Raw genomic sequence first — 13,265 nt, 5'->3', positions numbered from 1 at the left:
GGATCGTAGGCTGTGCCTACCACCCATTCTGCAGGGACTCGGGGAACCAAAGGGACTTTCATGGCCCCTGGGGAGGATGGCCAGTTCTGGGCCTTCCTGGGAGCAACCAACAGTTCCCCCAAAATTCTCTGGGTAGGAGAGGGAAAAGATGAGCTCTGGCTCACTTCTCAACGACCTAAAATCCCGAGGGAGACCTAGAACAGAAGGGTGTCCTTGATGTCCCCAAGCAAGGTAAACTGGAGATACTGTGGAACCCCTGGAGAAGTGAGGAACCAATGCATAACTGGGGTCGGGTTTGGCTCTGGACCAATCTGAACCCAAAGGTAGAAACAGACTGGGCTCTGAATGCCTGGCTGAAGGCTGTTAAACTGACAAATTTATCCCAAGTCCATCTCCAGGCAGTCTGGGCTGCAGGGCATGGCCAAGTCTCCAGCTGTGGAGAGGCCCATCGCAGCCCTTGTTCCAGGCACCCCCCACCCCCAGCGCCACCACCCCCACATTCTTTCTTTGTTGTGAAAGCAGCAAGGGGTGTAGGAGGCGGGTCAGGAGGAGTCAAGCTTTAGAAGATGGGCCCCAGCTGCTGCTCAGGCCTCCAGGATATGCTGAGAGGGGATGGATAGTGAGTGCCTCATCCCCCTCTGGCTCTGGAGGGCCCCCCAGGCCTGCTTAGACCTCCCTTCCCCCAAGCAGCTGGGAGGAGGAGGGGCAGCCACAGAGGGCCTCACAGGCCGGGAGCAGTGGCGCCAGGACTCCAGGGTCCTGCCACATGGCCACCACATGTCCCTGACAACCCAGTCCATAGCACCTTCTCCTTGGGTTGTGGGCCTCCTCCCCCATCCCCCAGATGCCTTCCTGCAGGCCCTGCTGCAGAGGATACAAAGAGGGGAAGGAAGAGAGGAGAGATCCAAGAATCAACACTTCTCCCGTTGCCCCATCCATCACTGCCCCTTGCCCTTCTGTGAAGGGCCCCAACACAACCCTTGCTCCCTACCCTCTTCGGTCAGGACTCAAGTGGCGAAACGGTTACCTGATTCTTTTATTTAAGAAAAGTGAAATACACGGACCTGAAGTGAGGCAGCAGAGGGAACACGAGAGACCAGAGCAAGGCAGCTTCACTGGCCAGCCCCAAACCCTCTGACCGAAAAGCCAGCAGCAGGCTCCATCTCTGAGATGCATGCCTGCTCCTTAAGCATCTTGGGGGCCTCAGAGCTAGCTACTCTAGAGGACTATGGGGAGAGGATGTCCTGAGGGTCCTTCCTGAGGGGGATTCCTGAGGAGGGAGCCAAGACCCTAAGGGCAGCAGCAATCTTCTGGTTAACTGCTCTCCCTTCCCTGTCCCACCTTGGGGCTGGAAGAGCCAGGAGCAATAGGGAATGCTGAGAGGGCTGTGGGGGGCACCCAGTAGACCTGGGGGGTGGGTTGAATGTCAGCTGCTTGAAGAGAGGTCCGTGGTGCTGGCACTGAGGCCCCGGGAGACCTGAAATAGACAACACCATGCCATCAGCCCAGGAACCTCGGCCTCCCAAAGACTGTCCCCTGGAGTCTATCCATTACATGGATGCAATCTATCTCTAGAGCTAGGCTGGAGCCTGTGACTTCGATCCCAAGCTCTGGGGCTCTGTGTAGTGTTAGCCTTTGCTAGGATGTTGAAGAAGGCCACGAGCCGGTGGAGAGAATGCATGGAAGAGCCACATGAATATCAGCCTGGACTCTGAATGTGTTGATACAAATGGTCAGTTGCCATTAACATGTCGTTATTGTTTTCTCAAATATAGATGATTTAATACTTTTTTTCCCCTTCTCATCTGCTACTGAGTCCCCAAGGTGAAGAATATGGTGGCTGCAGGAGGAAGAGCAATTCATATCCCCAAATCACTCTTGAATTATTCATAATTCCAAAGTACCAGTTTAGAGAACATCAATTCCTGTTCCCTTCCCGATCAATTTATTCGCTACCATCTCTGGCCCAAAACTGTCCGGTGGTGGTCACCACCCCCAACAAGGCGTCTGCTGGATTCTCATCTACCCAACTCCAGTTCCCCGGCTGGAGTCCTCACGCCAGAGGACTCTTCCCCAACTCCTGCGGCACTGGCTCCGTGGCTCCCCTTTCCTGCTCACCCACCAATATGCTCCCGAGCACTGCTCTCACCTGGAGGGGTGCTGCACTGGGCTGATTCAGATAGTTTAAGGAGGCTGCCCGCTTCATGTTGCTGCTACAAGGCAAAAAGAAAGAACTGAGGCCCCTTCTCTTCCCTAATAGAGGCCCTAACACTGTGGGCCTCTTGGGTACTGCCACACGCATCAAATCACAGCCTCCCCGCCATCTGACACCCCCCCACATACACAACCATACACATGCACACTCTCTTATCTTCAGCAACTGGCATCTCCTCAGGCACCTTTCCCGACCCCTGGGGTACCCATTTTTCCCAAACTCTTTCTCCATGGCCATCCCATCGACTTCTTCCATGTTTCTCTCCAAGACACTTCTCCAGAGATGGGGCGGGGGGGGGGGGCATGAGGAGTTGGAGGCAAGGGCTCCAACTTGCCTCACAGTCTCTGACACTGCCACACAGTCTCACTGTGTACCTGGAGGGCCGAGGCTCAGTCCCCTGGAGCTTCCTCACCAGGAGTTCGCTGCTTCTTCGAAGCACATCCCGGATCTTGCCCAGAGAACCACTCCTCTGCAGGGTCCCACTGCCATCCTGGCAGAGAGCGATGGGCAACAGAAGCTAAGGGGAGCCCATGCAGACTGGCTTCTGAGTCTACTGCTGCCATTTATTCTGCACACATCCCACCTCCCCCAAAAGCCTAGTGATTAAAAGCTCAAGAGCCCTAGGGACGCCTGGGTGGCTCAGTCGGTTAAGCGTCTGCCTTTGGCTCAGGTCACGATTGTGGAGTCCCAGGATCAAGTCCCATATCGGGCTCCCTGCTGAGGGGGAAGCCTGCTTCTCCCTCTGACCCTACCCCCTCTCGTGCTCTCTCTCAAATAAATAAAATCCTTTAAAAAAAAAAAAAAAAGCCTTATCAATAGATGGCTTGCAGATCCCCCTGAGAGGGACGGGCTAACTGAACTGGAGTGTGGACAATATGCCCTCATGCCCTACATGGGCAAGCCCAGAGCCTCTCACCACCGCGAGCAGGAGGGAGCCAGAGAGATCAAGGGGCAATAATGAGACTCACCCCTGACCATTCCACGGCCACAGAAACATCTTCACCTCCCTCGAACTTCACGCTGCCCCCAGGGCCCTCCTGAGTGGTCCTTCCACTGTCACCTTCCCCAAGCAGCTCGGCCACCTTGGTTTGACTGATAGGGTCAGTGCCCTGGAAGGAAAAGGGAGGAGCTGGGAGTCTGCACCCCTTAACTCCTCAGGTTGGGGCTTTCAAACTTTCTTTCACCATCAGCCACAACAGGGGAGATGTTTTTCCTTGTGATGTCCTAGTACACACATACTGGAAAGCACTGGCCTCTTCTCTTTGCAAAGCATTCCTACTTAAAATAGATACAAATTTGCACCATGGCCCACACTGAGTTGATTGATTTCAAGACCCACTAATGAGTCATGACCCACTAATGAGGTTCGGGCTCCCCTCAACCCCCTCACCCACACACCCCCACAGCCCTCCTCAGTAAATTCTTTAAATTGTGAAAGGACATGGCTTTCCTTTTCCTGTTTAGTGATGTGAACCTTGAACTTGGAGTCCTGACCATAAAGGACCTGGGGAGGGGGGTGGGAGGTAAGAACACACTTAAAAACAACCACGACCACAAGAGAGTCTCACCTCTCTTTCCTGGCTTTCTCCTTGGCCTCTCCTCTTATTCTCCTGAGGCTCTAAAGAAGCCTCAGTGGTCCCCCAACCCCAGGACCTACCTTCTAGACCTCCTTCCCCTCCTGGTCACTGACCTGTTTCTGGGAGCGTAGGGCACATTCTTCCAGGGTCTCAGCGGCCTCCAGCTTTCCCTGGCGCCTGTACAGAGCTCCTAGGTTTCTCAGAGTGGTGTTCACTGTGGGGCTGTGGGAAGGAAGTGGGGACAGGTTCAGAAAAGAAACAGGAGAGGGAGGGAGCAGAGCCAAGAGAAGGCCGAAGGGGAAAGGGAAAAGGTCCCAGAGGCCAGGATCGGGGTTTGGATGGAGGGCGGGGAGGCCCAGCCAGCTTCTCACTGGCAGCTCACCTGCTCACTTGGCAGGCCTTGTACCAGCCTCCGTACTCGGTGTAGGGCGTGCCACCCTCTCGGTGCCGGCTCTGCACAACAGAGGGGAGGGGAAGCCGGAGAAGAGAGCACAGAGATGGCTGGGGGCTGGGGTGCGGGCTGGGCTGGGGAAGGCACAGGGCATCTGGGGCTGGTGCTCAGGTGGGAAAGAAGTAAGGAGCTGGGCTCCTGCAAGGAGTAAGCCAGAGGCCCTGGTAGCCTCGGGCTCCCCAGGCTGGGCCCCACACTCACTTTGCTCATTTCCTCCCGCTCCTCTGCATGCATCCAGATGGGCTTGTGGTCATCTAGGAGTGACGCACAGGATGGGGTGGTAAGGTTAGAGAACAGAGCTAGACAGTATGGAGGGGAGCCAGGAGCCAGAGGCCCATGGGGCTGAACTAAAAGGGTTGTTTCTGCCTGGGAACCACTAGGGCCTAACCCCCCACCTTTGGCCTGCATTTTCTTTTTAAAGTAGGCTCTACAGGAGGAGCCCAAAGCGGGGCTTGAACTCATGACCCTGAGATCAAGACCTGAGCGGAGATCAAGAGTCTGCCGCTCAACCAACTGAGCCACCCAGGCGCCCCTGGTCTGCATGTCTTCACCACCATGCAGCTCCCTCCCCAGGCCCACCCCACTCACCATCCACAGACCCAAACTCCTGCACATGCGCACGTGTCAGGATCTCCTTGTAGAGCGTCTCAGCCTCAGCATATTTGCCCTGTTTCAGGTAACAGGAAGCCTGCAGGCAGAAAGGCAAAAACACAGGACAGAGACAAGGTCTCAGCAGGGCTCAGGGATTTCCACTTCTTGGTCTCTTTATGACTTTCCCCAGAGATACTCCTCGTACTTCCTTTTCTAGCTGCGGGGTCAAGCGTGCTCACTCCACTCCCAGGAGGCTATGGGACTTCGCCTTCCCACTGGAATGAAGCAGATCCCTCAGCCCCAAAGGCAGCCCCAGATGCACAAAGGTGACAAGGTTAGTGTACCACAGGAGGGTGCTTTCCCTTCCCTCCCTCCACTGACTTCTTCCCTTCCTCCCTTACCAGGTTGTTCTTGGTCCGGGCTACATTAGGGTTGTCCGGTCCCAGCTGCCCCTCATAGATGGCCAGGGCCCGCCTGTAATAGCGTTCCACGGCCTCATACTTGCCCTGGTTTTGGCACAACAGGGCCAGGTTGTTTAGCTGCTTTGCCACATCTGGGTGGTCAGTGCCCAGGACCTGGAAGGGAGTAAAGGAGTGACAGATGGCTATGACTCTGTGTGTGTGTGTGTGTGTGTGTGTGTGTGTGTGTGTGTACAACCACGTGCGCACATACCCATGCGGGGAGCAGGGGAAGGGAATGACAGGAGAGGGAACAAGGCAGAGAAAGGCGGGGTGAGGAAAAAAATGAGGGAGGGGGGGAGACAGGAAGAGAGATGGTGGAGGAAGGGTCACGGCATCAGGGAAGAATGAGTGAGCACACGCACCTTTTCTCGAATCTCCAGCGCACGCTGGCACAGTGGCTCCGCCTCCTTGTATTTGCCCCTTTTGCCATAGAGCACAGCCAGATTGTTGAGTGTGGCAGCCACCTAGGAAGACAGGCCTGTTCCCTCAGCGTTGGTGCCTTGAGCAGCGAGGGCCCCATACGGCACGACTCCCAAGAGAAAAGGACTCCTCCAGCCTAACCAGAGGTGGGGGGAGAAGCCGCCGACCCGGAGGTTCTGAGGTTTTCTCTGGGGGTGGTACCGCCCTCTAGGGGGATTTGTAGATATTTCTGGAGGTGGGGTTTGGTGGGGTTTTTGGTTGCCATGAAGACTGGGACCACTATTACCTTTGGGAAGGTAAGGATGGTACAGGTGTTCTGCATGTGTGGGACAGCTCTGTTAGCTTTGGGGTGTCCTGCCCGACATTCGAGCACTGTAAGCCTTGACACTTAGTGGGATATCAAGAGAGGCTACATCGTCCCTGCCTATCACGTGTTGTAACATAAGGAATTATTTTCATAAAGTCAGCTCATTTGCAAAAATATCTTGTTTCTCATTTTCTCCACTGTGACAATCTATCATTTCTCTTTCTCTCATCATATATGAATAAATCTGGCCTGTCATTACTGAGTCTAACACGGGATTTTAATCTTGTATCCACCAATACTTCGCTCTGTCATTTTTTTTAAGTTTATTTATTTTTTAGTAATCTCTATGCCCAACGTGGGGCATAGACCCCGAGATCAGGAGTCGCACGCTCTTCTGACTGAGTCAGCCAGGCACCCCTGCTCTGTCATTTTTTTTTTAATACTGCTTCAGTGTCTTACTGGTCTCACTTTTTCTAAATCTAAAGTTGTATATCATATTATGTTCTATGTAAGTTATATGCTATATTACATCTTCTACCATAGTTAGACTTAATAAAACTGTTACCACATCGAGTTTTCATTTCATTGTAACATACCCTCTGTATTATTTTATTCGAAGTTACTTTCCTCATATCGATCACTCAACATTTTTTGGAATTGTATGGGTAGGTCAGGTACAGTCTATGAATTATGTTCCAGGAAAATACTCATTATAACAAAGAGTCGTTGTGTCCCAGAGAGTTGAGAACCACTGGGCTGAGCAGACAGGGCCTGGAAAAAAAGGAGCCTGCACACCAATTCCCTGAGCACCCCTAGTGAGTGGGCTGAGGGCAGTGGATAAACAAACTAAGAGAAGCCAAAAGAGCAGGAGGCAAGGAGTACTGACAGCAGGGTGGTCCCGGCCCAGGGTGCTCTCCCGGATGCTGAGGGCATCATTCAGCAGGTGGGCAGCTTCCTTATACTTATTCTGGTCCCTGGAAGAGGAGAGAAGTGACAAGGGTTTACCCTGAACTCTGTCCCCAAGCCACCTCTTTCTCTTCTTTCCTTCAGTGTGACTAAGGTACATTTAGGGATTGGGGCCCCCGCGAGGAGACAGGAAGCCTGGGGGCGAGCAGTGAGAGTTCACCAACATGCAGGTACATAAATACAGAACACTGCCATGCCAAGAGGAGACAAGGCACAGGATGCAAGAGATGGAAACAGAGAGGGCAAGGGACCCTCCCAAAAGAGGGAAGGGAGAAGCGAAGAGCCTGAGAGAGGAGCAGCTCTGAGGTCAAGGGCTCAGGTACGGAAAGAACGAGAGTGCTGCTGCAGAGGAAGGTCCCTAGTGGGGTCACTTGGGAGGCCCAGCAGGGGAAGACGTACCCTCTGGAGAGGAGGGATGGGAGCCAAAGGTGGATCAAGGTGGGAACCCGGAGGCAGAGTCGGGAGATGACGAGGCCAGGACTCACCGATACACCAAAGCAAGGATGTTGAGCATGGTCGCGACATCAGGGTGGCCGCGGCCAGATGTGCGCTCCAAGTCCTCCAGTGCCTGCTTGCAGAGGGGCACAGCCACCTCATAGCGACCCTGGGCAGCATACTGGATCACCAAGTTGTGCAGTGTCCGCAACCTCGCTGGGATCTCATATCCGCTGTGCTGGGTGCCCTGGCCACGGGACACTAACCATCCCAGAAAATGAACAGGGGACTTCTCAGGGCACTCTTCCTCTCCCCTTTGCTGTCTGACCCCCAACCTGCGTCTCGTTCTGTGCCTGTGCCCACTCCCTACCAGGCCCTCTCCCGAGACCCACCTCAACTGCTATTCCTTCGCCCACTCCCTGGTATCTGTGCCCCTCACAACCCCACTTGTTCACCCAATCAATCACTCATTCAATCAACAAAATTTACTCAGTAAGCATGAACCAGGCACTGTGTCAGGGATACAAAAATAAGAAAGACCTGGTTTTTTCCCTTGAAGAGCTGATGTTCTTTCACTCCAGGGTCATTATCCCGCTCAACTTTGAGCTCCTTATGGGCAAGAACTCCATCATCAACTTGATACCCCTACTGCCTACCACAGGGCCCAGGACACATTGACTATGCAATAAATATTGGTGAATAATGGGGAGGCTGAGGAAATGGAAGCAGGAGCCCAGTCCCTGCCATATCCCCAGGGGAAGCGAAGAACCTATTTCTGGATGGTGAGCAACCCATATGCATGGCGGGCCACAGCTGGGACCTGCCCCCTGCTGCCCCTCTCTAGTCTCCAACTCCAAAAGCAGACTCACAGCCATTGCTGGAGTCTTCTTCCTCTTCATTGGGGAAGAGATCATCGAGGGAATCCTTGGTGGCATCACCCTCCTTCTCCTCCTGGAAGGGAAGAAGCAGCATGTCTAGGCCAAGATATCCCCAGTAGCCTCTCCAGGGCCCCTCTAAACCATGAAATCACTGACAGGTGAAGATTCTTGTTCATGTCCCTGCCGCTGGGAAGGCGAGCATCTGTCCGCCAATCTCACCCCGTTCTTGTTTGTAAATCTCCTTCTTTCACATTGAGAGCTTCCTAAGCACCCTCACTCTCTAGCCTCCACCCCTCTCCCCCTCAGTTCTTGTAATTATAGCCCAGTGCTGATCCCTGTGTGTTTACACTGATTATATGTCTGTCCTATCTTTCCTGAGGGTAGGGAGTACGTCTGATCTATTGACACGTACCCAAAGCGTCTAGCTCGGCCTCGTCCCCATCATCTCCCACCACTCCCTCTCGACTCGGTGCCCAGCCCTCACTGTCTCACCTACTTCCACATGGGGAAATTCGCTTTGTCCCACCAGGCATGTCAGCCTTGTATAAACACCTTCAACCCTCCCACCCAGCCTCGCCAACGTGTCCCATGCAAATCATCCCACTTTCCCTGGGACAGAGCAGCTCTCCAGCCCTGGAGCCTTATCTGTGACACATACCCACCCCCAGTCTAGAAAGCTCCTCCTTTCCCCTCATCATCCATCAAAATCCAGCTCAACTCCTCACCTTTACAATGAAAAACATCCAACCCAAATCTCACCCAACCCTGTATCCCACCTCATCTGTGAATCCTTCTCAGGCCATTCCAGTCCCCATGAACCAATCTTGGAACTCCTCCCGTTACTGACTGGACCAGTCATCCAGCACTAAGCATTTGCTGCTTTGTGTCGTCACATGCATGTTCTCATGTGTAAGCCTTGACCCTACAGCTACATTATAAGCTTGAGAAGGCAGGAACTCTCTTTTATAGCTCCTTACATCTCCCCCCCCCCCAGCCTTTTGCACTGCCTAAGGCAGAGAGGTAATTGAGTGAGGGTTACATTTCATACATTTTGAGAGCAAATTTTAGGAGGGTCTTGCTCAACTGAGCTATGCTTTCCCTCCCTGTAGCACTTAGGATTCTGGACTGGAATTGTCCAGGTGCTCATGTGTCTCCCCCAAACCCCAAACCTCTAATTGGGAGAGCAGGGATTCTGTCTGCCTCGCTCACTGTTGCATCCTCATTGGAGTGCGCAGTGCCCAGCATACACAGCTGTCCCGTAAACGCTGACTGAATGAGTTAACACTGTTTCCACCTCGTTGCTATCTGGAGTGGGTGTCAGGACCTGAATTCTGCCAGGTGGGGGCAGGGTGTGCAGCACTGATGGTCCCTGCAGCTGACGCAGCAACGGCCCCCACGTCTCTGGTGACTCCCAGCTGTCTGCCCCGTAGCCAGGTCGCTTGCGTGCGCTTACCGTGGCGTGCCCATCCTCGTCATACTGCCGCAGCTGGCCCAGGAACTCCAGGTGCTTCTTTTCCTCCTCCAGCTGAGCCACAGCCTGTTCACTGCGCTGTAGCCGCTGCTGGGTGCCCGCCAGCTCGTCCCGGAGCCACTGGTTCTCCTGACACAGCCTCCGTACCTGAGCCCGCAGCTTCTGTTTCTCCGACTCCACTGTGCTCAGGTGACTGGCCAAAGCCAGCATCACCTAGGTGGGCACAGCCCGTGAGCGCCGGACTCCGGATTGGAGTGTTCGGGGATCAAGTGGGAGGGGAGCTACCGGGAGGCAGCAAGACTGGCAGGGGCCAGGAGGCGGGGTTGGGTAGCAATAGTACTACCCTCAACACACACCCTGAATCTAATTTCTTACCACCTCCATAGCCACCACCCAGGTCACCATCAGTTCCCACCTGGGTGACCACAACAGCCCCGTCACCGGCCTCTCTGTTTCTGCCCTTTTTTCTTAGAGTCTGTTCTCAACCCAGCAGCCAGATGATCCTTTTAAAATGTTCAGTTAAACCACATCACTCCCCTGCTCTATATATTCCAGTAGCTTTCATTTCAAAGTAAAAGCAATGTCCTTATGATGACCTACAAGTTCCATGTGCTTTGTTCCCTTGGCTCCTAATCCCTCTACTTCTTATACCTTATCTTCTTCCTTCCTTCCTCCTTCCCTCCCTCCCTCCCTCCCTCCCTCCTTCCTTTCTTTCTAAGATTTTTTATTTTTAAGTAAACTCTGTACCCAATGTGGGGCTCGAACTCACAACCCCGAGATCAAGCGTCGCACGCTCCACTGACTGAGCCAGCCAGGCGCCCCTGCACTTCATCTTCTATTTTGCTTCACCTCATCCCCTCTACTGCAGCCACACTGGTCCCTCACTGAACTCACCGGGAAGGCTCCAGTTCAGGGCCTTTGGAGATACTACCCACTCTGCTTTAGATGCTCTTGCCCCATTTATTTTATGGCTCACTCCCTCATCTTCAAATCTTTTCTCAAATGTCACCTTTCAGTAAGACTTTTTTTGACCACCCTATCTAAAATTGTATCTCTCTCTGTACCCCCTAGTCCCCTTCTCTGTTTTATTTTTATCCTTTGTGCTTAACAATTATCACTCTGACATATGGAATCCTTTACTTATTTGTGTATTGTTTGCTTCCTGCAGCTAAAATGTAAGCTCTGAGATGGCAAAGATTTTTGACTGTTGTGTTCGGTGATGTTTTTCCAGTGCCCAGAAGACTTGTGCCTGGCACAAAGTAGGGGCTTAATACACATTTACTGAATGAATGAATGAATGAATGAATGCAAGCATCTAGGACAAGGCAATCCTAAATGACCCCAAAACTCCCATCAGACAAATGCTTCTCCAAGGGCCACCTGGCATCACTTCCTTCCTCTCACCTGGGCCTCACTCAGCCCCAGCTCGATGTTTTCCATGGAACGTCGCAGCTGCCGGGCCTTCTCGTGTACCAGTCCTTCTTCATGGCCTCCCTGTTGCAGACACTCGATAGTATGGGACAGACTTTGCAGGACAGCCTGATGTTCACTGTGGAGGGCCTCCAGCCCCTGGCTCACCAGCCGAGTGCTTCCCAGGATCTCCTCCTGGCTGAGCCGGTGCCCTGCAGGCTCATCCCGCTGCCCCAACACCAGGCCTGACATCTTGGCCAGGGGGACCTTTCTGGGCTGAGGAGAAACAACAGAGCTCAGCAGGGGTAAAAATAAGAAAGAGAGGCTGAGCACCTTGGTTAGGGGGTTATGAGGATCCAAGGGAAGGGAAAAGAGAGAGTGTGGGTGACCTTCTGGTTTAATTGGAGAGAGAGTGACCGGTGGGGAGGGAGCCTACAACACTAAACACAAAGCTAAGGTCATGGGAAAGAGAGAGGGAGAGGAATTGACTTGAATGAAGAAAGACTATAGAAGGAACAAAAGCCCTAAGAACTAGCAGATGGATTTAGAACTCGGGAAGAAAAGAGAAAAGTTGTTGGAAAGACAGCTTAGATCAGGAATAGGAAAAGGAATCAGATGAGAGACACACTATAGGGAACACAGAGGGTGTCTGGAGAACACTGCAAAGGAAACAGTTAAAGAAGACAGGAGATATAAAGAAAACGGTGCAGAGGTTTCAGAAAATAGGAAAGGTACAGGTTTCCAAGTTACAGGGAAGACGGGGAGAAGAAGAAAGGCGGCTTCATTGCAGGACCCAGATGAGAGGGCCCCAGGAAGCTCAAGGTCTCCAGACTGCGTCACGCTCAGAGCCAAGGCCAGCATCTCCAAACCTAGTAAACTCTGCCTCTTTCCCCATTGGGCCTTCCACCTATACTTCCCAACCCCCAAATGTCAGGCTCTTTTCCTATTTCCTCCGAAGAGCCTTGTTTCTCACCTTTCCAGTATTCGTACCGGGATCCAGAGCACAGCCCTCGCCCGTGGCACTCAGGCCAGAGCCCGGAAGAAACTCCTTCAGTAGCCAGGTACTCACAAGGATCCGCCCTGCCCAAAGTCCAGAAGTCCAGCGTTTCCACCCCTTCTCTTACCACTTCTCAGCCACCCAGAGGACCTGGCACAGAGCCCTACTCGGGGCAAACACCCTCCCTCTCTCTACCTACAGGCCTTCAGAGGCGACCAACGTCCCTCTTCCTTCCCCAAGCCAACCTCCCATCCCAGGCCACAAGAGCTATCTTCTCCCAAGAAGGGAAGGAGACTTAACATGAGACCCGCGGCGCGGGGCGTGTCTGGGAAAGGGTCAGGAGGCAGACCTGGTCACTCATGACCCATTCACTTTCATGGCTTTGTCTCTCACGACCACCGACTAACAGGCTCTGAGAGGAGTCACCTTAGGGTGCCTCTCGGACGCCTGACGATGCAGGGAAGAATGGCAGGTCTTCCGAGCGGCTGTAGGGTCACAGGGAAACGCGGCCCTGGGAGTTGGTCTCCCAGCCTGGGCGTGCGGTCGAGAAATGTCCCCGGCTGTCGACCTGCCCTGGGGCCCAGGGTGGGGACAGAGTAAGACGGGCGGGGGTGATGGGGGGAGGTGCGGTGGACCGCCGAGCTCCGCGTCACGGGCGACTACCCAGGGGGCCAACAATGCCGAGGTCAATGAGTCGGTCTGTAGCGCAGGGGGCGGGGCAGGCCGTCTGTCTGTCTGTCTGGACGCCGAGGGGCGGGAAGACTCGCGGGGGGCGGAGTTTTTTCAGCTTATCTGGAGTTGTGTGAGGTCGGCTGGTGGGGGTTTGTTCATCTGTCCCGGAATGCGGAAAAGAGGTAGCGGGACCTCAACCCTCAGCCCCAGAAGTACCCTCAAAGACTCACCCGCAGTCTGTCGGTCTGGCTGCCTCCCTGGCCGGTACTGCCCCTTTAAATCCATCATGGCTGCCGCTCGAGGCAATTGTTTTGACGGCTCGGAGGGGCGGGGCCTGTTCCTCAGTCACGCGACCTAAGGGCCGCCCGAGGATTGGCTTTGACCTCGCGCAAGGAGGAGAGGAGGTGTGTATCC

The 13,265-nt window shown here is 53.8% G+C and overlaps 1 protein-coding gene across 3 annotated transcripts; it reads right to left on the bottom strand.

Annotated features, from left to right (window-relative positions):
• Positions 1–1,018: 1,018 nt before the first annotated feature.
• Positions 1,019–13,184, bottom strand: KLC4 (kinesin light chain 4). Of its 3 annotated transcripts, none has more exons than XM_026507414.4 (17): positions 13,082–13,184; positions 12,156–12,262; positions 11,177–11,458; positions 9,755–9,985; positions 8,293–8,374; positions 7,474–7,684; positions 6,909–6,996; positions 5,658–5,759; positions 5,236–5,409; positions 4,832–4,931; positions 4,445–4,497; positions 4,175–4,245; positions 3,906–4,014; positions 3,184–3,324; positions 2,590–2,705; positions 2,150–2,213; positions 1,019–1,477 (listed from the first exon to the last, which is right to left on the bottom strand). In XM_026507414.4, exons 1-17 carry the CDS (start codon positions 13,137–13,139, stop codon positions 1,427–1,429), a joined length of 2,040 nt encoding a protein of 679 aa, XP_026363199.1. In that variant the 5' UTR covers positions 13,140–13,184; the 3' UTR covers positions 1,019–1,426. The 3 variants fall into 3 exon arrangements, with proteins under 3 accessions (XP_026363199.1, XP_044243150.1, XP_026363200.1); XM_044387215.3 differs by lacking the exon at positions 13,082–13,184 and adding an exon at positions 12,606–13,052; XM_026507415.3 differs by lacking the exon at positions 12,156–12,262.
• Positions 13,185–13,265: the final 81 nt, after the last annotated feature.

Source organism: Ursus arctos, unplaced genomic scaffold, assembly GCF_023065955.2.
Source record: "Ursus arctos isolate Adak ecotype North America unplaced genomic scaffold, UrsArc2.0 scaffold_29, whole genome shotgun sequence".
In the NCBI taxonomy this organism is placed as follows: Eukaryota; Metazoa; Chordata; class Mammalia; order Carnivora; family Ursidae; genus Ursus; species Ursus arctos.
Note: the sequence above shows the minus strand (reverse complement) of the source record. Positions and strands in the feature narration are given on the sequence as shown.